A 27,520-nucleotide genomic window follows, 5' to 3' on the forward strand; every position below is an offset into this window, starting at 1 on the left:
TACTCCCAACAAGAAAAGGCAGGATGTTGGTATAGCATTTGATAGCATTTTACTTTCTCCAGAAAGTACAGGAATCAAAGGTGTAAAAACAGAAGAGAATTACATGATTTAGTTCAACTGAATATTTGACATATAGCTTTCCTTGTCCAGTCAGTCTCAGATAGTTTACTGACTGCAACACTAACTCTACACATTGTATAACCTATCTGTACCACTTCCACCTGCGCTCACCATCAGCCACATCATACATCTGTCTCCCTCTTCACATTTAGCATTTGACATAGTGGGACTTATGATGGCAATATTTTCTCAGTATTTGACGTGACAGAAACAAGCAATTTGGTGTAAAGATTGGGTGTCTGTTCATCTCCAGCAGATGCCCAGTAGATGACAGCTAACAGCCCAGAGTTTGAGAGCGGTGCCTTCATCACTACCAGCCCTGGCACACACTGCCTGTGCACAACCACTGAGAGAGAGAGAGAGAATTATTTTATTTTACACCCTTATTTCATGGGTAATCAAGTACTGTACATATTAGTGTTCAGGGTCAGGGATGAGAGGTGAAAGGTCACTGACCTATAGTAACCCCCAGAGGTGAGTTCAGAATCAGGGGTCAGGATGCAGTACAGAGTGGTGTAGGCTCCTTCTGCTGGCGTCTTGAGGAAGTAGCTGAACTTCTTAAACATGAGCTGTAGGGGGCGCTTTGTGTGACGCATCAGATCAGTGTTCACTACCCCCGGGTGGACTGCATAGGCTGTCACACCTAGAACTGTTAATACACACACACACACACACACACACGCACGCACGCACACACACACACACACACACACATTGTTCAAGTACCCAGGGCCTCTTTGCTCTATTTCAACCACAGAGTGATGGTGGTTGAGACACGAGACACTCACACTGGTGTACGCTTAGATCCATTCTCTACAGGATGCTACATGCATGGAAACACACACCCATACCCACCCGTGGTCCTCTTGGCCAGCTCTCTAGTGAACAGTATATTAGCCAGTTTGCTCTGGACGTAGGCCTTGACAGGGTGGTATTCCTTCTCACTGTTCAGGTCCTCAAAGTGGATCCTGCCCATGGCGTGAGCCGATGACGACACAGTGATGACACGGGAGGGGGCGGAGTGCTTCAGCAGATCCAATAGGAGGAAAGTCAGAAAGAAGTGACCTGGAAAAGGGAAATAGGAATAGTTCATAAGGATAGGTTTCAATCAATGGCAATCAATCAATGATAATATATTCTCTTTATGTGGCAATGGAAAAAAGTGTTGCTTGCAGTCTTGTTAATAAACCAGCCGTTCTGTCTCGTACCCAGGTGGTTGACTCCAAGCTGCATCTCGTATCCATCTACAGTGGTGCTGTAAGGACAGGTGGCCACACCTGCATTGTTGATCAGGAAGTGAAGCACCTTCTCCGCTGGGGGACAAAAAGAGTCAGAACACCTCTGTATCGGAGCCCTGACAGTATGGTGTTTAATAGGTTTTACAGTATATGGTGTTGTGTGTGTGTGTGTTTTAACCCACTGTTGTAGATGTTTTCAGCAAATTCACAGATGGACTTGGTGTCAGCGAGGTCAAGCTTCCTGGCTTCCACCTTGGCCCCTCCCACTTCCCTGACGATGTCACTGACCGCAAGCTCCGCCTTCTCCATGTCCCTGCAGGCCAGGATGACGCGTGCACCTAGAGTAAGAGAACCCCTTTTTATTCAATTATCTTCACACTTTTAAAAAGTATCAAACTACCATACTGTCCATGATGTCTAGCACATTTCTGACGCTTCAGTAGCCTGTAAAACTCTCAGCATACACTGCAATGCACCCCCACTGGTTCCTACCTCTCTCATTAATAATATACCCCGAAAGTCTCTTTCCATAGAGAGATCATATTAGTGTGTACAGACAGAGGTTGGCAATTCGGCAGTACTGACTTCAGTCCCGTGACGGTTGTGGGGGTCGTAGAGCAAAACAGTCTCATCTTTCCATTGAGGGGTCATAAGAGTTTGGAAGCTACAGACGTTTCCGAGAGAAGACCAATTTCCGGTATGTCTCCTGGTCTGACAAACACCGCTGTAGCTCTGCCACCTTTCACCGCAGATACGGAAGGCCGACATCGGAGGATGTGGTGGGATTGAGATGCAGCCCATGCGTCTAGCTTAAACAGACCGATTGTTATGGGGATGTTTTTATTGTGCTAATTCGATTTCCACGGTGGCGCATATATCAAATCAAATTGTATTAGTCACATGCGGCGAATACAACAGGTAATATATAATACAACAGGTAATATATAATACAACCTTACAGTGAAATGTTTACTTATGAGCCCCTAACCGACAGTGCAGTTTAAAAAATACGGATAAGAATAAGAGATAAAAGTAACAAGTAAGTAAAGAGGAGCCGTAAAAAAAAGAACAATATATGCAGGGGGGTATATGGACTATAAGGGAGACAAGGGAAGCAATAGAATGTAAGATTGTATGGTCTACCTCTCTTGGCCAGGTCCATGGCGGTCTCCTTGCCAATGCCAGTGTTAGCTCCCGTCACGATCGCAGTCTTCCCATCCAGACGAACATCAGACGACCAGTGCTTCGTGATCAGGGACCTTGAAGAAGAGAGAGCCAATATGATAAACAAATAAGCTGTTTGACATTTGTTGTTGATATTGACTGGGACAACACAATTCGTTACATTAATATTAACAGCATACGTTTTGAATCGCAGTTATTTTCTCTTTGATGGTCTTACATCTATTTACAGTAGAACCATAGGGATTGATTTGACATCTATTTACAGTAGAACCATAGGGATTGGTTTTACATCTATTTACAGTAGAACCATAGGGATTGGTCTTACATATATTTACAGTAGAACCATAGGGATTGGTCTTACCGGATCTTTTCCATCTCTGTTTCTGATAGAAAACTGATATCCTCTTGGGAGACTTCAGAAATCCCCTCTTCAACCAGTCTGTCTTTCTGTCCACTCACAGAAACGGATGTGCTAGAGGACGCTGTGTGTCGAGACTCTTGTGTGTGTGTGCGTGTGTGTGCGCATGCAAGCGTATATATATGTGTGTGTGTGTGTGTGTGTGTCATATCTCCAAATTGTTAATGGTCTATTGATAGGCCCCAGATAAACCATTCTTTCATCAGGGGAGAGTTGTGTCTAATTCATTACTGTGCCTTAGAGAACCTCTTTCTTACAAAATGTGTATCTGAATAGTAACAGTATTCTGTGATAAGTAGAGACGTGGAAGGAGTTAGTCAAGAGAGATAGCCAGCCGGAGGCTCCTCCTATTAGTGGGCCACCATGTTTTATCCTGACCATGTGACTGGACTGTGAAAACCTAATGTCACATGTATGGTTAGTAAAATCCCAGGTCCCTACATAAGAATGGAGTCTCACACTTCCATACAGGTTCTGTTTCACCTCAGGTGTAATTCAAGCCTGTCTAAACAGCAGGTGAAGATATTCCAGTTTCAGCATTTCTGACTGAGAAGTTTCTGGTAGTTTCCAGGTGAGAACTTGCTGCCCTGTGTCACCAGCAGCGAACTAGAACACTACAGGAAATGCAGTGTGTGTATTTGTTTGTGTGCAATACATGTAATACAAGTAATACATCCTTCACTAGGTGGCATCATAGTTTAGTGCCAATGTTCTCCAATACATTACCCTCTAAATCTACACATTCTCTATTCTTATGTTCTCTAGAAGCAGCTGAGCTGAAGGCATCTGATGTAAACCATGTGCAGGCTAGTCATAACTTCCTGTTTTCACAGACAACAGAAAATGTTTTCACAGTCATTATGGCTCAGAGAGAAGATAAATAACTTCATTGTAATGACCAAATAGCAGACAGTAAACCATGGAATAACGGTACGGCTGCTGTCACAAAAAAAACACTCGATTTGAATCAAAACAGTTCTGTCATTTATTGAAATTTGAATCAATATTTATAGTTTATTTACAGACAAGTTTTCACTTTCAACTCTTGAAAGCTTTATTTGATTGGTTAGCTATTCAATAGCTGGTTTTAGACTTGGACTTGTAGACTAACTGTGTGAGCTGGTTTTCATTTCAACACAGCCTGGTCTAATAGACTAGACGTAACATAGTAAATGTAAATCCGAGACACTAGCATTAGTATATGTTACGTTTGGTATGGTTACAAAAGACAGAAGTTTACTTAAGGCAAAAAGTAAAGGACAGGGGGGACAGGTGGGCGTATAATGCAAACATTATCGAATCGTATCACAGACAATTTTAGCTAATTATCTACTTTAACTACTTACTACTTTTTAGCTACTTTGCAACTACTTAGCATGTTAGCTAACCCTTCCCCTAACCTTACACTTTTTAGCTAACCCGAACTCAAACTCTTTTAGCTAAACCCAACCCTGCTAACCTTAACCCCTAGCATAACTAACGTTTGCCAGCTAGCTAATGTTAGCCTCCTACCCACCTAGCTAACGTTAGCCTCAACAAATTGGAATTCGTAACATACTGTATCATACATTTTTCAAATTCGTAACATATTATACAAATTGGAATTTGTAACATATCATACAATTTGGAATTCGTAACATATCAGACAAAATGGATGATGGGCATCCTCAAATGAGTACATACCATATGAAACATAACATATGACACTAAATGTGAGTGTCTCTGATTTAAATATTGAATAATACAAAATGCTCGGAGACACTATGTTGTTCAACCAGGTAAAGGCTTAAAGCTGCAATATGTAACTTTTTGGGCGACCCGACCAAATTCACATAGAAACGGGAGTTATCGATCGGTCATTATCATTCAAAGCAAAGAAGCAGTAGATATGTTCTACGTGCACTATTTCTATGCGTTCTGTTCTGAAGTTTAGTTTTTTGCGTCTTTTACTTAAATCTTTTTACACCAGCTTCAAACAGCTGAAAATACAACATTTTTGATTACGGTAAATATATTTCCCAGCGATTTAGATGCTACAATGATTCTCTACACTAGACATGCTTGTTTTGTCACAGACTGAAATTAGGCAAACTATTCGATTTTAGTAACCACGAAATGGCGGAGTGATTTCTGCATTGTGCTGCTCTTTGGGTCAGCACAATTGATTAAGGTGGATGAATCCCGGGTGTCCTGCTGTCCACAAGACTGTGTTATCCCTCTGAGCTAAAGCTAACACAAGTCTTTTCAGACAAGGTTACTCATCACACGAGTGTGGATCACTGATCCACTTCCGTGGTTTTTGTAGTACGACAATAAGGCTTTCGTTCCAAAGATTTCTTCATTAGTCCAACATCAAAAATATTTTAGAAAATAAACACATTTACATGTATAGTATATAGCTCAACAAATGCATAGCATTTTTCTTAACAACAAACCGCACTCGTGGTGCTCTGAGAAGAAATCAACACCAAGGATAACAACAAGAAGGGAGTCAAACTCATGGACTTGATTTCAGTTGTCCAGCTCTTTTAGATCAGTAAAAATGAAAGAAAGGAGACAATGAAGTAAAGGAGGCTTCATGAGACTATTGAGACAGCCATGAGGTCCAGATGAGGAACACAGTCCTCCAGGTTCCAGTTCTAAGTCTATGGCACAGTTCCAATTCCTAGCACCTACCCAGGAAGACTATGGACTATTGTTTCAAGTAGGTCGTAGCAATAGGTTTTGGAGTGTCAACAAGTCTGTGGCTTCACTCCTCTCTTTATGGTACACTATCCACAATTTTCTTGTCTCACTTCATCAGTCACTGGGCAACTCATCAGTCACTTCCTGAACTGGCAGGTTGTCATCCTGCTGTGGGGGGTTATGGGTAATGGAGTTCCTTGGAGAAGGTGGAGGTGAATGACCGACACTTTTGGAGGAGGCAGAACTCTGGAACAACGGAGCTCTCTCATTGGCCTGTTCCTGGACGGGGATTCCGAATGCATCATCTGGCCCTTCCTCCTCGTTGCCTAGCGACGTCTGGCTGACGTAGACGACGATGACATCAGCGCTGAAGTTCATAACCTGACCGCTGGAGATGAAGGTGGTGTTATTATTCCCCGTCACCTGACCTGGCAGAGAGAGAGTAGAGAGAGAGTAGAGGTAGAGAGAGAGAGAGTAGAGGGTAGAGAGAGAGAGAGTAGGAGAGGGAGAGAGAAAGAGAGACAGAGAATTAAGGGGTCAGTTTAGCCAGTTAGCCTAGTTAAGAGTCTTGCCATTGTGGTCTCTTTCCCAAAATGGTATCAGGTTTAATTTCACTACCAGAGATAAAGGGACATAACCAACCAACGCAGAGAACCAAACCTATTTTGAAATGTGTACAGAGGCCAATGTATGTTATGGTTGTGTAATTATGCAGTAACACACACAAACACATGATCCTCTAAAGCTGTGATATAAAAACAAATGTTTATGTTAGGGGCGACCTCAGATGACTAATAGCGAGTAGGAGTGATGATGACCGTGCACAGTAACCATAGAAAGACCGTGGTCGGCTGCGGTTGCTTTGACCATAGTCCTGGTCAAGGACATCATAAACATATAATTTAACATCAGGGTTTCAGTGTGACCAGCAGTTTTCATTCTATGTGAAAATGTCAAACTTTATTCAAGCTGCCATTTAGACGTAGAGAAGTATAGTTTGTCATAACATTATTACAGACGACATGTCCGTCTCACTGCTGAAATATAATTTGTGTTATTCAAGCTGGCATTTAGTAAGCAACTTACAGCTAATGTCTTATCAAACCCACAAGTTGTGAGAAGCACGATGCTCCAACCAACTGAGCCATCGGAACAACTCTGGCGTTTGCATTCAAATCAAGAGGAACAAACTGCCATCTTGTCCCTTATTTCCATGTTAGTAGTTCACACCGCTGATGGTATTTATAAACACAACTGGAAAACTACAGAAGTCTGTTTCTGTCTGCTGCCCATTTCAACACCCCCCTCTCTCATATTCCCATGTTAACTCTGTAGAAGTGCAATGAGACAGTCACTCCTCACACCTCATTTACACGAATGCACGCGCACATGCACACACCATAACATAGTAGGTGTCAGTGTCTAGAATCCCATCTGAAATCATTTACTGGCACTGGAATACCAGTCTGGCCAGCCTGGTGTAAAAATGTCATTTCACCACCATCACTAAAACAAACAAACCCCCTGGTGTCTCTGTTTACAGCAGACTGTACAGTTTAACTATCCTAGGAGGGCAGATAACATCAATTATGAGAGGGAAATAATGGAACAGACTGAGTGTGAAACTTGCTCTGCATCTCATTCTAGTCTAAAGTGGCTTCCTCTCCTCATCTCCTTTCCTTCTGGAGCTGATGTAGTCATGGGGAACACCTGTCTTCGCTTGGCTCGCTATACTACTTTAACCTATCGTGCAGGTCTATGTCCAGGAGACACAAGGACTATTGAGATGCAGCCCGTCTCTCCGAGGTGTGATCCCATAATTCAGTTGTTCCCAAACTGAGAGGTGCGTAATAGTAGTGCATCATCAGTTCCTCTTGTCATATCAGTCAGTAATACCGTAGAGAGCTACAGTATTTATAACTTTAGAACTTGTCAGACATTTCCAGATCAACCAGCCTGTCAGCTAAAGCTTTTTTATTTGTTTTTTTTAGCCCATAGATATTGTTCACATTTTTTTGTCACTCAAATAGCACATGAACACACATTAGACATGGCAAAACATATAGAATTGCAAGAAGATTTGTGTTAAAACTGTAAAATGTTCTTTGCATCCCATGACAAAATGTGTAGAATTGCAGAAAATAAGCTTTAAACCTGCTAAATTCTCTCCAGTGCTTGTGCTCATAGAAATAGATGTGGCGGGTGCGCGCGCAGGGGTGTGTGGGATGTTCCCCAATGCTTCAAGGGGGGCCCTGAGTGAAAAGGTTTGGGAGCCCCCGCCATAATTAACCTCTCTGAGCGGGAAGTCCAGTTAATGACATGTTATTACTGCATTATGAGAAATGTGGTTTATTTACTTACTGCTCCTTTGGGGCATAATTAAAGTATACAGTGATCAACGAGAGTCTGAAAGTGTGTGAGTCTGGGTATTACTCAAGGGATGTGTATTCAGAGCACATCTTGTTTCAATTAGACCTGTAGTCCCTTTGCAAAACCCTGCAGAACTCTGGAACTGGGTGAACAGGAGTGTTGTGGTGGGCAGAGCTCACACACAGAGAGATAAACACACACACACACGTTACAGCACGGTGTAATCACTGGCTCATCACACACACATTCTCCTTCCTACTGTGTGTGGTCTTTAAAACAAGCCAACAGTGTACAATATTAGTAGGAAACCAATATACTTATTTTGGAGCAACAATGTGAAAAGATATTTCTGAAATCTCAGTTACAGTCCTAGCCAAAACAATGTACAATAACCCAGATCCAATAACCCAGGAGAAACACCAGTGGATGTATTTATCTTTCCTCTTTAACAATGGTTGGAATGTATAATGACATGTGTACAGTGCCTTCAGAAAGTATTCACACCCCTTTAGTTCTTCTACATTTTGTTGCGTTACAGCCTGAATTTAAAATGGACTAAATTGAGATTTTGTGTCACTGGTCTACACACAGTACCCCAAAATGTAAAAGTGGAATTTTGTTTGCAGAACATTTTAGAAATGAATAAAAAATGAAAAGCTGAAATGTCTTGAGTCAATCACTATTCAACCCTTTTGTTATGGCCTAAATAAGCTCAGGAATACAAATGTGCATAACAAATCGCATGGACTCATTCCGCATTCAATAATATGGTTAACATTATTTTAGAATGACTACCCCCTCTCTGTACCCCACACATACAATGATCTGTAAAGTCCCTTCATCGAGTAGTGAATTTCAAGCACAGATTCAACCACAAAGACCAGGGAGGTTTTTCAATGCCTTGCAAAGAAGGGCATTGATTGGTAGATGTGTAAAATTTTAAAAAGATGACACTGATATCCCTTGGTGAAGCATGGCAAAGTTATTAATTAGGCTTTGGATGGTGTATCAATACACCCAGTCACTACAAAGATACAGGCGTCCTTCAAAACTCAGTTGCCAGGAAGAAAGGCAACTGCTCAGGGATTTTCACCATGAGGCCAATGGTGATTTTAAAACTGAGGTTGGATCAACAACATCGTGGTAACTCCACAATACTAACCTAAATGGCAGAGTGAAAAGAAGGAAGCCTGTACAAAATACAAATATTCCAAAACATGCATCCTGTCTGCAACAGAGCACTTAAGAAATATTGCAAAAAATGTGGTGAAGAAATTTAGTTTTGGTCCTGAATACAAAGCGTTATGTTTGGGGCAAATCCAACACAACGCATCACTGAGTACCACTCTTCATATTTTTAAGCATGGTGGTGGCTGCATCATGTTATGGGTATGCTTGTCAATGGCAAGGACTAGGAAGATTCCTATGATAAAAATAAACAGAATACAGCTATAAGCACAGGCAAAATCCTAGAGAATAACCTGGTTCAGTCTGCTGGCTAACATACACTGGGAGACAAATTCACCTTTCAGCAGGACAATAACCTAAAACAAGGCCAAATCTATACTGGAGTTCCTTACCAAGACGCATTGAATGTTCCTGAGTGGCCTAGTTACAAATTTTACTTAAATCTATGGTAAGACTTGAAAATGTCTGTCTAGCATTGATCAACAATCAACTTGACAGAGCTTGAAGAATTTAAAAAAGAATAACTGGGCAAATATTGTACAATCCAGGTGTGCACAGCTCTTAGAGACTTACCCAAAAAGCCTCACAGCTGTACTTACAAAGTATTGACTCAGGAGTGTGAATAATTATGTAAATGTGTTATTTCTTTATTGGATTTTCAATACATTTGCAAACATTTCTAAAAACATGTTTTACTTTGTCATTATGGGGTATTGTGTGTAGATGGGTGAGAATTAAAAAATATATTTTATCCATTTTGAATTCAGGCTGTAACACAATTAAATGTGGACCAAGTCAAGGGATATGAATACTGTATTTAGCCTTTTTCTTGTAAAAAAGTGTGGCACTGCTGTGCAGTATCTACCTGAGGTGAGTGCTGGTTCCGCAAGTTGGCTCTGGATACAATCAGGGGCACACTCCAGCTCCGAGCCCCCAGATAAGAGCTTGTTTCCTCCACTGCCCCTCCAGGAAAGTCCCTGGTTAGGCTCACTGCTGGAGGCCTCAGAGCTTAGCTTGGACTGCTGGTCTCCCACGGTTACAGAGGGGTCAGGAGAGGTTATGGAGGTTGAAGTGGGTGTGGTGTCTGTGGTGGGGGTGGAGCTTATGCTAGAGTTCAGTCTGTATAGCCCATCCACTTTCCTCTGTGAGCTGTCAATCAGCTGAGCTTTGACCTCTGACCTGGCTGGGGTCAGTGGCAGGTAGAGGTCACATGACGGCATGACGGGGGAAAGGGGGGAGGAGGTGGGAGAGAGGGAGTAGGGGGAGGTATTACAGCTCATCTCAGAGCTCTTCCCTTGCAAGCCCTCAACCATCTTGGCCCTCTCCCTCCCTCTATCTTTTCTTTCATCCTTCTTTCCATCCCTGCTCTCCCCATCTCCTCCACAGGAGCAGGTCCCGAGGGTTCCAGGGTTGACGGCCTGACTACAGTCTTCATTCTCTCCTACCTCTAAAGGTTCCCTCACAGACAACACACACACACAGGAGCCAGCCCACAGTGGAGACACACACACACCCTCTGATACACCCTCCTCACACACAGCCTCCTCAGAAACCTCCTCCGCCTCCCCTGACCCCTCACTTCCCATCCCCTCATCCTCCTCCTCCCTCCTCTCCTCCTTCATCTCTTTAATGGGTGGTAGTTTGACCCGGTCACCAGGTATGGCTGTAGGACAGGTGTGTAGAGTTTCTGAGGGGGTGTCAGCAAGGACAATCAGACAGGTTTTCTCACACAGGGTGCAGTTCTGCCCCCCTACCCCACCTCCTTCACCCCCACTGTGGTAGAGAGGGGCCAGAGTCTCCTGGAGAGAAACACAAACAGATAGGTTAGTCTGAGAGCCATTGAACGTTTTATTTAGTCTACGGTTAATGCATGTCATCAAAAAGTCTACCCTACCTGCTGTATCCGGGTCCTTTTCAGATTCTGGACACATAATCGCAAATTCACTGTAAAACATAAGAGGATGACAGTCATTCATTTCAGATACATTTTATGCCAAGGAATATTTCTATAAAAAAGATTCCTTCAAGAATATTGTCCTCTGCAACAAATTCAACCTGGGTAGACATAATATAGCAAATGTAAATCTGTCTCCCTCCATTTAGTATCATATGTTACGTTTAGTATGGTATGTATTAATTTATGGATGTCCATCATCCATTTCGTATGATATGTTACGAATTCCAATTTGTTGTGGCTAACGTTAGCTAGGGGTTAAGATTAGGGTTAAGGTTAGGATTAGGAATTAGGTTAAAGGGTTAAGGTTAGCTAACATGCTAAGTAGTTGCTAATTAGCTCAAATGCTAAAGTTGTCCGTGATGAGATTCAAACACAAAACCTTCGGGTTGCTAGATGTTCACAGTATACGCCCACCTATCCACCCCGACGTGGGTGTCCAGGATTTACGTTTACTATGTTACCTCTAGTCTATGAGACACGGCGGACAAATTTAATCTCTCACTCGGGTACCTGAGAGTAGTTTGAGTTTGTCCTTGTAGCAGAAGAGCAGGAGGATGAGGAGACAGAGGACAGTGATGACTGACAGAATACACACTAGGACCCAGGAGGAGGTAGAGGAACCAGAGAGATGGGGTCCACAGACAGCATCAGTCTGGTCGCTCCCGGTCTTTTTGTCACTCTTCCCCAGGCCTTTACAACTGGAAGGAGAAAACACCCAAGGACACATGGTCATTATTTCTGTTTTATAGCAATTCAGGCATTCTCTCTCTCCTTTCTTTCCCTCTCTCACTCTGCTCTCTTTCTCTCCTTCCCTCCCCCTCTGTTCTTTTGGTTGACCACAGAGTCAGGCAGTGGTAGAAGCTGCTCTGTGTTCCAGTGGAAGTGGTGCAGCATTAGTCAGAACAGCGATGTGGTGGAGCTTTGAGCGCCTGTAGAACCCTGTTCCTGCCTCACTGAATGGGACACACTGGACTGAAGAGGAGCGCCCAGGGGAAAAGACATTGTATGAAGGGACACGGTATAGGTGTGTGTTAACTCACTTGGTCCACTGTCTGCATGGTTCTATAGAGGTGTTGGGAGAGAAATATCCTCTCTTGCACGCAACACAAGTTCTCCTGCCCGCCTCTGAGTTTAAAACACACATGACAGAGAAGAGTGAAAAACTGGACTGCTAACAACAGTGGCAACACAGAAGTGTGTGTGCCTACCTGTGTGTGTATATGTATGCCAGCATGTGTGTGTGTGTGTGTGTGTGTGTGTGTGTGTGCGTGCGCGTGTGTTTGTGCATGTTCATGTCTGCGTGTGTATGTCTCTCTCACCAGTGTCAGTCTCCAGTCCATATCCTGGTCCACAGGTAGGAATCTTCTCACAGAACTCACAGTTGATAGGAGAACACTCTAGACCAGGTTGACATTGACAGGGTACCGCAGCCTGGGGGTTACTGGGCCTCTCACGATTAAAACCTTTACCTGGGTTTCACAAACAGGTCAGGGGTTAGTGGTTAACCAAAGCAAACACCACAGACATCAGCATCTCTAAAAGCCTTTGCTAAAATGTATAGAAAACAAAGCTTCAACAGTAGACTTAAAGGCATCCTTCCAACTAGACTAGACTCCAGTCACCTACTGACCTGTGTCACAGAACTTCTGTGGCAGACACTTGGTCTCGTTGGTCCAGTCAGGCTGGTACTCATCACGACCACACTGACGACACTTGGTGTCAGAGTACCCAGAACACTCTGCAAACACATAGGAGCCTGGGGGGTGGGGAAGAGCGAGAGGGTTAGACTGGCCACAGGTTAATACACCAACGTTGCAGTGATCTGCTGAGGTAAGAGAAAGCGGAAGAGGAAGAGGCTAAAATAGATACATTTCCGTTACGCTTAGAGATGGACAGTTATTTGGGGATTAGGGTGTGTGCACATGTGTATGTATTGCAGCAAGTCAGTTCCTCTTTCACATCCTTCCTAATTTATTTTCAGGAAAAATGAAACATGGAAGTTTCTTTCTTCCATGCATATGATGGCTCTCTGCTAAAGCTCAGACAACTGGTTCTGTAGAGTGGTCATATTGGGTGTTAATGGCCATTCATGTATTTCTCTGGTTTAGTTTACCTGGTTCACACCTCCTGCAGCATCTCTTGTCTTTGAGGTACTGCTGCTGGGTACAGGTGGGTCTGGAGAGGGCTCTCTGGAAGACAAAACACAAACCACTATGGCCAATCTGGTTGTGTCAAGGCCTAAAACAATTATTGGCAGGTGACAGTAAATTTAAACAAAATGTCATTAATTCATTTGTTTATTCACCGTACAAAAAGAAAACTGCATGGGAGAAAAATCTGGTTAAAAAGGGTGGTTCATGTCTGGACATGTGAATAATGACACGTGTGAACGTTTGTCACGTGAAAGTTCTGAATCTATTTTCACATGTGAAACCGCTAATTTCACACGTTAATATGCAATTGACATGTGAGGTGAAAACGGGTTATTCCCCTCACATATAAAAAGTGGACTTCAAGACATGTGAACAACTGACTTCACGTGTCTCTTTTCTGATGTGAACATTTCTTGCTCAACATGTGAAAACAGCTACTTCACATGTGAAAATGTGAAAAATGTATCATGTGTGTTGTTTGTAAAGGTCATTCATGAATTTGTAGACATGAGATATAAGTCTATCGATAAGACTAAACAGTGGTTGTTGGAGGAAAAGAGAAGAGGAAAGAAACAGAAAACCCCCAACCCCTCAAGGCATTCCACTGCAAACAGTCTCACATTCTCACTGTCAACAGAATGCATTTTGGAATGAAACATTACTGGAATAAAACTTTGTTCTAATGATTTGATTCCAAACGGTTCTAACGTCCAAGCCCTTTTAAACAAGCCCATAAAATACAAATAGTGCCCACTTCAGCAGAGCATACTGGCATTGTAGTAGTCACCAGAGTGGATACTTGGCTGTGGAGGGAAGGTGGTCGCCTCAGTGGCTCGTTGAAGCTTGGTGTACAGATGTAGGATCTTAATTTGATCACCCTGTTGCAGGATAACTTTCCAGTTAAATTTGAAACTTGTAGTGTACAGTGCATTCGGAATGTATTCAGACCCCTTCTATTTTGTTACATTACAACCTTATTCTAAAATGGATTAAATAAACAAATGTCCTCAATCTACACACAATACCCAATAATGACAAATATGTATTTTTTGGCCAATTTGTAAAAATAAACAGAAACAGTTTATTTACATTTACAAGTATTCAGACCCTTTGCTACGAGACTCAAAATTGAGCTCAGGTGCATCCTGTTTTCACTGAGGTGTTTCCACAACTTGATTGGAGTCCACCGGTGGAAAATTCAATTGATTGGACATGATTTAGAAAGGCACACACCTGTCTATACAAGGTCCCACAGTTGACAATGCATGTCAGAGCAAAAACCAAGCCATGAGGTCGAAGGAATCTTCTGTAGAGCTTCAAGACAGGATTGTGCTGAGGCACAGATCTGGGGAAGGGTACCAAAACATTTCTGCAGCATTGAAGGTCCCCAAAAACACAGTGGCCTCCATCATTCTTAAATGGAAGAAGTTTGGAACCACCAAGACTCTTCCAAGAGCTGGCCGCCCGGCCAAACTGAACAATCGAGGGGAAAGGGCCTTGGTCAGGGGAGGTGACCTATAACTCGATGGTCACTCTGACAGAGCTCCAGAGTTCCTCTGTGGAGATGGGAGAATCTTCCAAAAGGCCAAACATCTCTGCAGCACTACACCAATCAGGGCTTTATGGTAGAGTGGCTAGACGGAAGCCACTCCTTAGTAAAAGGCACATGACAGCCGGCTTGTAGTTTGCCAAAAGGCACCTAAAGGACTCTCAGACCATGAGAAACAAGATTCTCTGTTCTGATGAAACCAAGATTGAACTCTTTGCTTCAAGTCCGGAGGAAACCTGGCAACATCCCTATGGTGAAGCATGGTGGTGGCAGCATCATGCTGTGGGGATGTTTTTCAGTGGCAAGGACTGGGAAAGTAGTCAGGATCGAGGGAAAGATGAATATAGCAAAATACAAAGAGACCCTTGATGAAAACCTGCTCCAGAGCGCACAGGACCTCAGACTGTGGTGAAGGTTCACCTTCCAACAAGACTAAGCACACAGCCAAGACAACACAAGAGTGGCTTCTGAATGTCCTTGAGTGGCCCAGCCAGAGCTCAGACTTGAACTCAATCGAACATCTTTGAAGAGTGAAGAGACCTGAAAATAGCTGTGCAGCGACGCTCCCTATCCAACCTGACAGAGCTTGAGAGGATCTGCAGAGAAGAATGGGAGAAACCCCCCAAATACAGGTGTGTCAAGTTGTAGCATCATACCCAAGAAGAATCAAGAATGTAATTGCAAGATTAAGATCCTACTGTGTATGGCATAGCAGTTCAGACGTCTTTTGTCCTCGTCTTGTCGTGTCGTGTATATATATATATTTACAACTTTTTTTTCACATACATTTTATTTTTATTTTCCATCAACTCATCTTCAATACACTCTCCTGCAACCTGCCTCACCAATTGATATGTATAAATACGTATTATTTACCTCAAATCTGCAATCAAATCTGCAATCCTCCAAGAAGCTAGCCAGAAGCTAGCCAGAAACTCCAAGAAGCTAGCCAGAAGCTAATCAGAAGCTAGTTAGCTTCTTTACTGGCAACTCGTTAGTATTCAGCTAACCACGGTTTGTGGTCATCAGCTATCCTTTAACTCGAAAATCTATCGCCAGTTTTGTACGGCGCAGCGCGGCTCGGAACGGAACATACCGGACCGATTTTTTCTCTCCATGTCCCTGGATTTCAACTGCTCTCTGGACATTCACTCCCGGATCTCACAGCTAGCTGGCTGCTATCCGTGTGTCTATCTGCTTTCGTCGATTCCGGAGCAAACATCAATTACTCCGGAGCTAGCCAGCTCCGTCAATCACTCCTGAGCTCCGTCAATCACTCCTGGGCTGCAGTCACCTATCCGGACCCGTTTTACTGCCTACACGGAGCCCCTCCGGGCCTTCACAACTGGACTGCCGACGTTATCTACCCGAAGGAGATCCGGCTGGCTCCTCCGTCGCGACGTTACCTGAATGCCCATCTGCGGCCTGCTAACCGTTAGCTGTCTTACCGGATGCTCTCAGAATAGACAATCGGACAATTTATTTATTTTTATTATTATTATGTTTCTTCTTGGGCCTCTATAACTATATCTATTGTTTTTATTTTTTTGTTGTTGTGTGATTTGGACTAATCCCCTCTACAACACAGAACTCCACTAATCTACTGACGGAACGCAAGAGGTGGCTAACAACAGACCTCCATCCTATGCTAGCTTGCTACCGATGTCCTGGCTAGCTGTCTAAATCGCCGTGACCCCCAAACCAACCTCTCCACTCCCTGGACCCTTTTGATCACTCGACTAAGGATGCCTCTCCTTAATGTCAATATGTCTTGTCCATTGCTGTTCTGGTTAGTGTTTATTGGCTTATTTCACTGTAGAGCCTCTAGTCCTGCTCACTATACCTTATCCAACTTATTAGTTCCACCACCCACACATGCAATGACATCTCCTGGTTTCAATGATGTTTCTAGAGACAATATCTCTCTTTCATCACTCAATACCTAGGTTTACCTCCACTGTATTCACATCCTACCATACCTTTGTCTGTACATTATACCTTGATGCTATTTTATCGCCCCCAGAAACCTCCTTTTACTCTCTGTTCCAGACGTTCTAGACGACCAATTCTTATTGCTTTTAGCCGTACCCTTATTCTTCTCCTCCTATGTTCCTCTGGCGATGTAGAGGTGAATCCAGGCCCTGCAGTGCCTAGCTCCACTCCTATTCCCCAGGCGCTCTCTTTTGATGACTTCTGTAACCGTAATAGCCTTGGTTTCATGCATGTTAACATTAGAAGCCTCCTCCCTAAGTTTGTTCTTTTCACTGCTTTAGCACACTCTGCCAACCCGGATGTTCTAGTTGTGTCTGAATCCTGGCTTAGGAAGACCACCAAAAATTCAGAAATTTTAATTCCAAACTACAACATTTTCAGACAAGATAGAACTGCCAAAGGGGGCGGTGTTGCAATCTACTGCAAAGATAGCCTGCAGAGTTCTGTCCTACTATCCAGGTCTGTACCCAAACAATTTGAACTTCTACTTTTAAAAATCCACCTCTCTAAAAACAAGTCTCTCACCGTTGCCGCCTGCTATAGACCACCCTCTGCCCCCAGCTGTGCTCTGGACACCATATGTGAACTGATTGCCCCCCATCTATCTTCAGAGCTCGTGCTGCTAGGCGACCTAAACTGGAACATGCTTAACACCCCAGCCATCCTACAATCTAAACTTGATGCCATCAATCTCACACAAATTATCAATGAACCTACCAGGTACCCCCAAAGCCTTAAACACGGGCACCCTCATAGATATCATCCTAACCAACTTCCCTCTAAATACACCTCTGCTGTCTTCAACCAAGATCTCAGCGATCACTGCCTCATTGCCTGCATCCGTAATGGGTCAGCGGTCAAACGACCTCCACTCATCACTGTAAAACGCTCCCTGAAACACTTCAGCGAGCAGGCCTTTCTAATCGACCTGGCGGGTGTCCTGGAAGGATATTGATCTCATCCCGTCAGTAGAGGATGCCTGGATATTTTTTTAAATGCCTTCCTAACAATCTTAAATAAACATGCCCCATTCAAGAAAATTAGAACCAGGAACAGATATAGCCCTTGGTTCTCCCCAGACCTGACTGCCCTTAACCAACACAAAAACATCCTATGGCGTTCTGCATTAGCATCGAACAGCCCCGTGATATGCAGCTGTTCAGGGAAGCTAGAAACCGTTATACACAGGCAGTTAGAAAAGCCAAGGCTAGCTTTTTCAAGCAGAAATTTGCTTCCTGCAACACTAACTCTAAAAAGTTCTGGGACACTGTAAAGTCCATGGAGAATAAGAACACCTCCTCCCAGCTGCCCACTGCACTGAAGATAGGAAACACTGTCACCACTGATAAATCCACCATAATTGAGAATTTCAATAAGCATTTTTCTACGGCTGGCCATGCTTTCCACCTGGCAACTCCTACCCCGGTCAACAGCACTGCACCCCCAACAGCAACTCGCCCAAGCCTTCCCCATTTCTCCTTCTCCCAAATCCATTCAGCTGAAGTTCTGAAAGAGCTGAAAAATCTGGACCCCTACAAATCAGCCGGGCTAGACAATCTGGACCCTTTCTTTCTAAAATTATCTGCCGAAATTGTTGCCACCCCTATTACTAGCCTGTTCAACCTCTCTTTCGTGTCATCTGAGATTCCCAAAGATTGGAAAGCAGCTGCGGTCATCCCCCTCTTCAAAGGGGGACACTCTTGACCCAAACTGCTACAGACCTATATCTATCCTACCATGCCTTTCTAAGGTCTTGAAAGCCAAGTCAACAAACAGATTACCGACCATTTCGAATCTCACCATACCTTCTCTGCTATGCAATCTGGTTTCAGAGCTGGTCATGGGTGCACCTCAGCCACGCTCAAGGTCCTAAACGATATCTTAACCGCCATCGATAAGAAACATTACTGTGCAGCCGTATTCATTGATCTGGCCAAGGCTTTCGACTCTGTCAACCACCACATCCTCATCGGCAGACTCGACAGCCTTGGTTTCTCAAATGATTGCCTCGCCTGGTTCACCAACTACTTCTCTGATAGAGTTCAGTGTGTCAAATCGGAGGGTCTGCTGTCCGGACCTCTGGCAGTCTCTATGGGGGTGCCACAGGGTTCAATTCTTGGACCGACTCTCTTCTCTGTATACATCAATGAGGTCGCTCTTGCTGCTGGTGAGTCTCTGATCCACCTCTACGCAGACGACACCATTCTGTATACTTCCGTCCCTTCTTTGGACACTGTGTTAACAACCCTCCAGGCAAGCTTCAATGCCATACAACTCTCCTTCCGTGGCCTCCAATTGCTCTTAAATACAAGTAAAACTAAATGCATGCTCTTCAACCGATCGCTACCTGCACCTACCCGCCTGTCCAACATCACTACTCTGGACGGCTCTGACTTAGAATACGTGGACAACTACAAATACTTAGGTGTCTGGTTAGACTGTAAACTCTCCTTCCAGACCCATATCAAACATCTCAATCCAAAGTTAAATCTAGAATTGGCTTCCTATTTCGCAACAAAGCATCCTTCACTCATGCTGCCAAACATACCCTTGTAAAATTGACCATCCTACCAATCCTCGACTTTGGCGATGTCATTTACAAAATAGCCTCCAATACCCTACTCAACAAATTGGATGCAGTCTATCACAGTGCTATCCGTTTTGTCACCAAAGCCCCATATACTACCCACCATTGCGACCTGTACGCTCTCGTTGGCTGGCCCTCGCTTCATACTCGTCGCCAAACCCACTGGCTCCATGTCATCTACAAGACCCTGCTAGGTAAAGTCCCCCCTTATCTCAGCTCGCTGGTCACCATAGCATCTCCCACCTGTAGCACACGCTCCAGCAGGTATATCTCTCTAGTCACCCCCAAAACCAATTCTTTCTTTAGCCGCCTCTCCTTCCAGTTCTCTGCTGCCAATGACTGGAACGAACTACAAAAATCTCTTAAATTGGAAACACTTATCTCCCTCACTAGCTTTAAGCACCAACTGTCACAGCATCTTACAGATTACTGCACCTGTACATAGCCCACCTATAATTTAGCCCAAACAACTACCTCTTTCCCAACTGTATTTAATTTATTTATTTATTTTGCTCCTTTGCACCCCATTATTTTTATTTCTACTTTGCACATTCTTTTTTTTTACTGTATTATTGACTGTATGTTTGTTTTACTCCATGTGTAACTCTGTGTCGTTGTATGTGTCGAACTGCTTTGCTTTATCTTGGCCAGGTCGCAATTGTAAATGAGAACTTGTTCTCAACTTGCTTACCTGGTTAAATAAAGGTGAAATAAAATAAATAAAAAACTTAAAACATGAGTTTCTCTCTACTGTGAACACTGATCGTGCGGTGGTCTACCCACCCACTGCTGTTGGCAGGGGTTCAATGGTAAGCTAATACAATACCCCTCACCACAAACACACATATGCATGTACCTCCCCAGCCAGTGTTCTGAATTACAGAATAATACTGTTATGAGAGAAAATATGCTGAACAAAAAGTTTCTTTGTGAAGGAATAGAACTAACAAAAACACCTAATTCTCCATTTATATAAACCTTCAAACACCACAAGCACAGAGTGCTTCTGCCTAGTATTACTAACACCCCATCCTAAAGAATCTTACAGTAGCTCTACTTCACTGTCACATGGCACAACTCTTGCCTCTCTCCATCCCTCCCTCTGCTGTCTGTGCCCCCATGCCAGCTCTGTCCCCCAATCACAGACTACAGAAACTCATCTAAAGCTTCTCATTCAGGTTTTTCTTGTTATACCCACCAAGTTTTAAAAAACAAAGTCTGTAGCCACGTCTTAAGCTGCAACCCAGAACAAACAAGCTTTCTGCGACCAACCCTTTAAAAACCTCCACTGATACGGTTTTAGTCTGTGTGTCTGTGGTGCCAGAGATCCCAACCAGTTGAATTACTTCCACAGTATCTCACATCAGTCATTGTTTTGCTTTTAATGATGAATGCCACTCATAGTTGTGACCACTGTCATTATGAGCAACATGTGTTAGAGGAGACAAGCTGACTGAGATCAGAGCAATGCTGCCATGCATCAACTTACAGCTGTTGGAGAAGGACACATTTCCCATACATCGAAGAAGAAGGTGGGTGAGTAATGGAGCAGTAGTACCAATGGCTCAGCATAGTGCTGGAAACACTATAGTTGTGGGTTTGATTCCTGGATGGGCCATATATAGATCGGTCCTCTGGACCCCAAGGGCTGCATGTTTTGGTTTTTGTCCTAGCACTACACAGCTGATTCAGATTAACTAATCATCAACCTTCGATCATTTGAAACAGCTGTATAGTGTTAGCAAAAACCAGAACGTGCATGCCTTGGGGTCCCGAGAACCCAGTTTTGGAAATGCTGCCTTACCGTATAACTGTCATGGATCAATGTTTCAGAGATGAGGGAAGGGTATGCAGGAAGGAGGTGAGGGAAGAAGGCATGTTGAGACTATTGACACCCAACCGTGACAGACAGTATTGCTCAGTGACAGATTTGGGCGAAAGGGGGCAGGAAACCAAAAGAATGCTGGGAATCGTATTTCAGTTTCCTCTGCCTCCGAACATCAGGCCATAATTGAGACGTTGCTGCAATATGTTTTAATTCATTAAATATATAAGAGCTTGGCTGGATCCACCCTAAATGATTACAGGCTAAACTAGAGAAAGGCCAGGATGTTACATAGGCACCTCTAACCTCCATCCATTCTTATTTTATCTGAAGTGCAACTACAGTCAGTTCTGTTACATGCAAACATTGGTTCCCAAACTGTTTGTGTGTGTGCTGTGAACCATCATAAGCGTTAAAAGAAGAGATAGAGATATACAACGTAGAACAACAAATAATGCATGCAGAGCAGAATTAGGCCGATACCCGCTAATTATCAAAATCCAGAAAACAGCCGTTAAATTCTACAACCACCTAAAAGGTAGCGATTCCCAAATATTCCATAAAGCCATCACCTACAGAGAGATGAACCTGCAGAAGAGTCCCCTAAGCAAGCTGGTCCTGTGGGCTCGGTTCACAAACACACCCCACAGAGCCCCAGGACAGCAACACAATTAGACCCAACCAAATCATGAGAAAACGAAAAGATAATTACTTGACACATTGGAAAGAATGAACAAAAAAACAGAGCAAACTAGAATGATATTTGGCCCTAAACAGAGTACACAGTGGCAGAAAACCTGACCACTGTGACTGACCCAAGCTCTAGTTGTCACAAATCTCGCCGAAGATGGTGCCTCTTCCTGTTCGGGCGGCGCTCGGCGGTCGTCGTCGCCGGCCTATTAGCTGCCATCGATTCCCTTTCCGTTTGTTTCTGTTTATTGGGTTTAATTGGGTACACCTGTTTTGAGTTATTGTTTGTTTGTAGGCTATTTAATGGCACTAGGCCCGCTGGGTATTTGTGCAGGCTTGTTCTCTGTTATTTGGTGTTGGTGTATTAGTGTGATCTATATTTTTCCGGACAGTTTTAGTCCTTTGTATTTTGGATGGGTTGTTTCATGCGCCCTTGTGTTTTGCATGTCCGTGTCTCCACTGTCTTTGGAATAAAATATCCACGTACGGAATTACCTGCTCTCTGCGCTTGACTCCTCCACTCACCATTCATAGAAGTCGTAACACTAGTGACACCCCATCCCGGATCCGGGAGCGTAATCATCGACTGACACTAATTATCATAATGCAACGGACATAAATATTACTAGAAAATATTCCTATTCATGAAAATCACAAGTGAAATATATTGAGGCACAGCTTAGCCTTTTGTTAATCACTCTGTCATCTCAGATTTTCAAAATGTGCTTTACAGCCAAAGCAAGACAAGCATTTGTGTAAGTTTATCGATAGCCTAGCATAGCATTATGTCCAGCTAGCAGCAGGTAACTTGGTCACGAAAATCAGAAAAGCAATCAAATTAAATCGTTTACCTTTGATGAGCTTCGGATGTTTTCACTCACGAGACTCCCAGTTAGATAGCCAATGTTCCTTTTTTCCAAAAATATTATTTTTGTAGGCGAAATAGCTCCGTTTGTTCTTCACGTTTGGCTGAGAAACCGACCGGAAATTTCGGTCACGACAACGCCAAAAAATATTCCAAATTAGCTCCATAATATCGACAGAAACATGGCAAACGTTGTTTATAATCAATCCTCAAGGTGTTTTTCAAATATCTATTCGATAATATATCCACCGGGACAATTGGTTTTTCAGTAGGACCGATTGGAAAAATGTATTTTACGCGATAATCACTCTGAGAGCCATCAGGTGACCACTTACACAATGTAGCCGCTTACGGGTATTCTTCAAAATAAAGGCGTAAAACTACGTCACAATGCTGTAGACACCTTGGGGAATATGTAGAAAAAGTAATCTGGTTGATAGCCCATTCACTGCTCAATAGGGACGCATTGGAACGCAGAGCTTTCAAAACATGAGGCACTTCCGGATTGGATTTTTCTCAGGCTTTCGCCTGCAATATCAGTTATGTTATACTCACAGACAATATTTTTTACAGTTTTGGAACCTTTAGAGTGTTTTCTATCCTAAGCTGTCAATTATATGCATATTCTAGCATCTTGTCCTGACAAAATATCCCATTTACTTTGGGAATGTTATTTTTCCAAAAATGAAAATACTGCCCCCTAGGCACAAGAGGTTATTAAGGAAAGCTTTGACTATGTACAGACTCAGTGAGCCTTGCTATTGAGAAAGGCTGGAGAGGCAGACATGGCTCTCAAGAGAAGAGAGGCTTATGTGCACACTGCCCACAAAATGAGATGGAAACTGAACTGCACTTCCTAACCTCCTGCCTAATGTACGACCATATTAGAGACACATTATTTCATCAGAACACACAGATCCAAATAATTCGAAAACAAACCCGATTTTGATAAACTCCCATATCTACTGGGTGAAATACCACAGTGTGCCATCACCACAGCAAGATTTGTGACATGTTGCCACAAGAAAAGGTCAACCAGTGAAGAACAAACACCATTGTAAATACAACCCATATTTATGTTTATTTATTTTTGTACTTTCACCATTTGTACATCGTTACAACACTGTATATATACATAATATGACATTTGTAATGTCTTTATTCTTTTGGAACTTCTGTGAGTGTAATGTTTCCTGTTCATTTTTATTGTTAATTTCACTTTTGTATATTATCTACTTCACTTGCTTTGGCAATGTTAACATATGTTTCCCATGATAAAAAAAGCCCCTTGAATTGAAATAGAGAGAGAGAAAGGAAGAGAGTGCGTGATAGAGAGAGACCTGGCTCTCAAGAGAAGACATGCTAGGTGCACACTGCCCACAAAACGAGGTAAAAACTGAGCTGCACTTCCTAACCTCCTGCCAAATGTATGACCATATTAGAGGCACATATTTCCCTCAGGTTACATAGACCCACATAGAATTTGAACACAAATCCAATTTTGATACATTTGCATATCCATTAGATGAAATACCACACAGTGTGCCATCACAGCAGCAAGATGTGTGACCTGTTGCCACAAGAAAAGGGCAACCATATATTTATGTTTATTTTTCCCCCCTTTGTAGTTTAACTATTTGCAAATCGTTACAACATTGTACATAGCCATAATATGACTTTTGAAATGTCTCTATTCCTTTGAAACTTTTGTGAGTTTAATGTTTACTGTTCATTTTTATTGTTTATTTCACTTTTGTTCATCATCTATTTCACTTGATTTGTCAATGTAAACATATGTTTCCCATGCCAATAAAGCTATTTGAATTCAAATTAATTCAGAGTGAGAGGGAGAGAGAGGGGGGGGGATAGAGAGAGAGATGAGTGACTGAGTGTGAATGTGTGAATGAGTGAGTGAGATAGAAGACTAGAGAAAGAGTGTGTGACAGTTCTCACAACCAGTAGCACCTGTAAAATACTATCTTTATTTGTTTGTAAATGGGGGGGGGGCGCTGCAATCCCTGATCCCATCATCTTCTCTGACATGAGATACATTCCAGTCTTTCTCAGATTTGCATAACCGCCACCCCAAACTCTGACACCAGGCCAAGAACAACCTCTCCCACATTAATGATTTAACACCTGGGTATTTGTAGACTACAGATTAAAATCTAGGTACTCTGTGAATTATTACATGATAATCTCATGTCCATTCATGTTACTACCAAGGGATATAAATGATATGTAATGACTTATAAACAGTTTACTTATGGTTAACATATGTAACAATGGTTTATAGCCCTTTATAAACAGATCTCCATCTAAAGTACTGTCTGCCGCTGGATGTGGGCTGTAGTAGACTGTATGTCTGTCTGTCTGTCATCGAAGCAGCACCACAACGCTTTATATTTTACAACGAACTCCGCAGCAGAAGCGAACTCCTTCGTCCGCTGCTCTTTACCACGCGCGAGGTTCCAATAAATCACGTTTTGCGGGGGAAGTTGTGAAGCACCAGGGAAACTGTGAAGCATGCTGTACCCTATTGCGTGATTGTGTTTATGAGTCTGTTATTAAAGAATGTGAAACAATGTGTATGTTTAATGCTTTTCATTAAATCATGTACGGCTATACTTATTGTTTTTAAATGATTAAAGGAATGGAAACATTGTGATTTTAGTGTGCGGAACGGCTTGCAGAGGGGAACTCAGTTAAACGTGTCATGAGGCTGATGGCTAAAAAAACAGTCTGTACTATATCTAGATTCTACAATGTATTTTCACTTTTAAGAATGTATTTTCTCCCCAAATAGAAGCTATATTTATCACGGTCCACAACTTGGTTGGTTTCTTCGTCTGTCACTCTCAGGTTAAGACTTGTCCTACAGGAGTGAGAATGAGGCAACACCTGGGCTCGTCCAGTTAGTAGAGTTGTAGACACTTAGCGTTTAGATACTGTAGACACTTAGCATTTGCCTGCACATTAGAAAAAACATAAATGACTAAATGAATACTAGTGTTTGGTATTGCATAACAGACTGACAATTGTCTCGCATAAGAGAGTCATTACAATAGAAAATATGACTAGAAATGTATGTTTTGATAACAACGAGCATTGCCATTAAAAAGATGGACATGTGCAACTCATGGAAAATCGTATACAGTTGAGGACAAATAGACTGAAAAAAAAAAAACGTTTGGTGTTCACTTGTGTTTAAATTCCAACTGCACAGGACGCCCCTCACTTTAAGGTCAAAAAATGTCATGGACTAAATGATTCACGCACTCCATTGTAAAGTGCAAGGTAGCCCAATACTGGTCTAAAGGAGCCTAAAGTTACTCTTTATTTTCCAAGAAACTTACCTGTTTTGTTTAGAGGCGAATTGCCAAATTCTCCATCTAAACTTGAATCGATTCTCAATTGTAGTAAGGTTCTAGAAACATAAAGCCCTTTACTTTCATATCAGATCAAAATAATTTCACAAATTCAAAATACACACTCACTGTTTTAACACAGTTTTAGCCAACAGTATTTTTCAGTGACAACACTTTTGTGGCATGTCCGACTTACTCACAGGTATTTGGAAACGCAGATAGTCCCAGCTAATTAGTACAGGTAGTCCACTCTGTCTTCCCTCTTTTTTCAGAAAACAAGCGCTGTAACATGGGAATATGGCCATGTGGGAACCTTAACCCTATACAGGTGTGTAGTAATTTAAGCTTTTTAAAATTATTATTATTTCTGGCTGATATGAAATATATGTTCCTTACGTTTCCAAAACAAGCAATGCGTGTTAACGTTTAGATCAAGTGTTGGGGCTCTTAAAACACTGGCCAGAAGATACCTTAATCAATTGGGTGCTAAAGGTAGTTTGTGTATATGAATGGGGTAAGTGCAAAGGTACCAATGTACATGAAAGCAACTGTAGGTCCTGCATTTCTCAATGAAATATCTGACATGCAACATATTGCTCAGACAGTTGCAACACCAACCCGTAGGATGGGGAGAAAGACGAAAGAGAACACGTCCTAAATCCCCCAGACAAACCCACATGATCCTGATTTACAGTAACAAGACAAACGCCCCCACAACAAATTGGAGCCTAAACGCGAACGTCCGGTAAAAACAACCTTAAGGCCAGCAAGAATGCATCCAGCTGTCCTTTACAGTTTACAGGGAACGGTAGAGGGCCGGGGTGCTAGGTCACGACCCAAACATAAATGTTTCCACTTGATGCTCAAGCATGTCTGTTTTCTACCAACTCTTCCAGAGCAATAACAATGGCCAAATGAAGACCTACTCTAGATATAGAGAAAACTCTATACATCCATTAAATAAAACTATATTCTATATAAAGCACTTTTTTATGCATGCAATGAGTTTTTTGAGTAGCCTATGATTTACCTGTGCGCACAGATTGAGAACCAGATGGGTGACCCAGCCTTGAAATATCCAACTGGTAGGGAAGTGAATTCTCATCTCTCCTCCTTAGAGACACAAATCAGAGAAGAAAAGAAATCCAATTGTCTTGTGCAGATTTAGGATGGTCGATAGCAAAGGAACCGGTACGGTTTTGTCGGTAATTATAGGGATTTTGGGGGATACAGTGTGCAGCCTCCAGACCAGTCTGGCATTCTCGCTTCGCATGCCCGGTAATGCACGCTCTGCTTTCCTCTAGTATCACCCACGCGCTCTAGAGTGATC

General features: G+C 42.7%; 2 protein-coding genes across 2 annotated transcripts; both read right to left on the reverse strand.

The window, feature by feature from the left end:
- Positions 1-38: 38 nt before the first annotated feature.
- Positions 39-2,986, reverse strand: si:dkey-73n8.3 (uncharacterized protein LOC100150965 homolog). Its single transcript, XM_029649181.2, has 7 exons — positions 2,905-2,986; positions 2,502-2,617; positions 1,541-1,696; positions 1,329-1,433; positions 976-1,185; positions 577-769; positions 39-466 (listed from the first exon to the last, which is right to left on the reverse strand). Exons 1-7 carry the CDS (start codon positions 2,916-2,918, stop codon positions 364-366), a joined length of 897 nt encoding a protein of 298 aa, XP_029505041.1. The 5' UTR covers positions 2,919-2,986; the 3' UTR covers positions 39-363.
- Positions 2,987-3,922: 936 nt separating this feature from the next.
- Positions 3,923-27,520, reverse strand: LOC115120264 (tumor necrosis factor receptor superfamily member 11A-like). The gene is made up of 9 exons (XM_029649167.2): positions 27,221-27,520; positions 13,275-13,350; positions 12,792-12,917; positions 12,481-12,630; positions 12,202-12,286; positions 11,672-11,859; positions 11,099-11,148; positions 10,070-11,003; positions 3,923-6,074 (listed from the first exon to the last, which is right to left on the reverse strand). The coding sequence occupies exons 1-9, from the start codon at positions 27,293-27,295 to the stop codon at positions 5,761-5,763; spliced, it is 1,998 nt and encodes a 665-aa protein (XP_029505027.1). The 5' UTR covers positions 27,296-27,520; the 3' UTR covers positions 3,923-5,760.

This window comes from Oncorhynchus nerka, linkage group LG22 (assembly GCF_034236695.1).
Source record: "Oncorhynchus nerka isolate Pitt River linkage group LG22, Oner_Uvic_2.0, whole genome shotgun sequence".
Taxonomy (NCBI): Eukaryota; Metazoa; Chordata; class Actinopteri; order Salmoniformes; family Salmonidae; genus Oncorhynchus; species Oncorhynchus nerka.

Excerpts from the sequence above, each read along its gene's own strand:
- si:dkey-73n8.3 (XM_029649181.2), bottom strand. Across the intron at positions 1,697-2,501 it reads CATGGACCTGGCCAAGAGAG|GTGCACGCGTCATCCTGGCC; the intron begins GTAGACCATACA and ends CTCTTACTCTAG. Across the intron at positions 467-576 it reads ACCTCTGGGGGTTACTATAG|TGGTTGTGCACAGGCAGTGT; the intron begins GTCAGTGACCTT and ends TCTCTCTCTCAG.
- LOC115120264 (XM_029649167.2), bottom strand. The coding sequence starts at position 27,295 with ATGAGAATTCACTTCCCTACCAGTTGGATATTTCAAGGCTGGGTCACC. Across the intron at positions 12,631-12,791 it reads ACAGAAGTTCTGTGACACAG|GTAAAGGTTTTAATCGTGAG; the intron begins GTCAGTAGGTGA and ends TGTGAAACCCAG. Across the intron at positions 11,004-11,098 it reads AAAGGACCCGGATACAGCAG|GAGACTCTGGCCCCTCTCTA; the intron begins GTAGGGTAGACT and ends GTTTCTCTCCAG.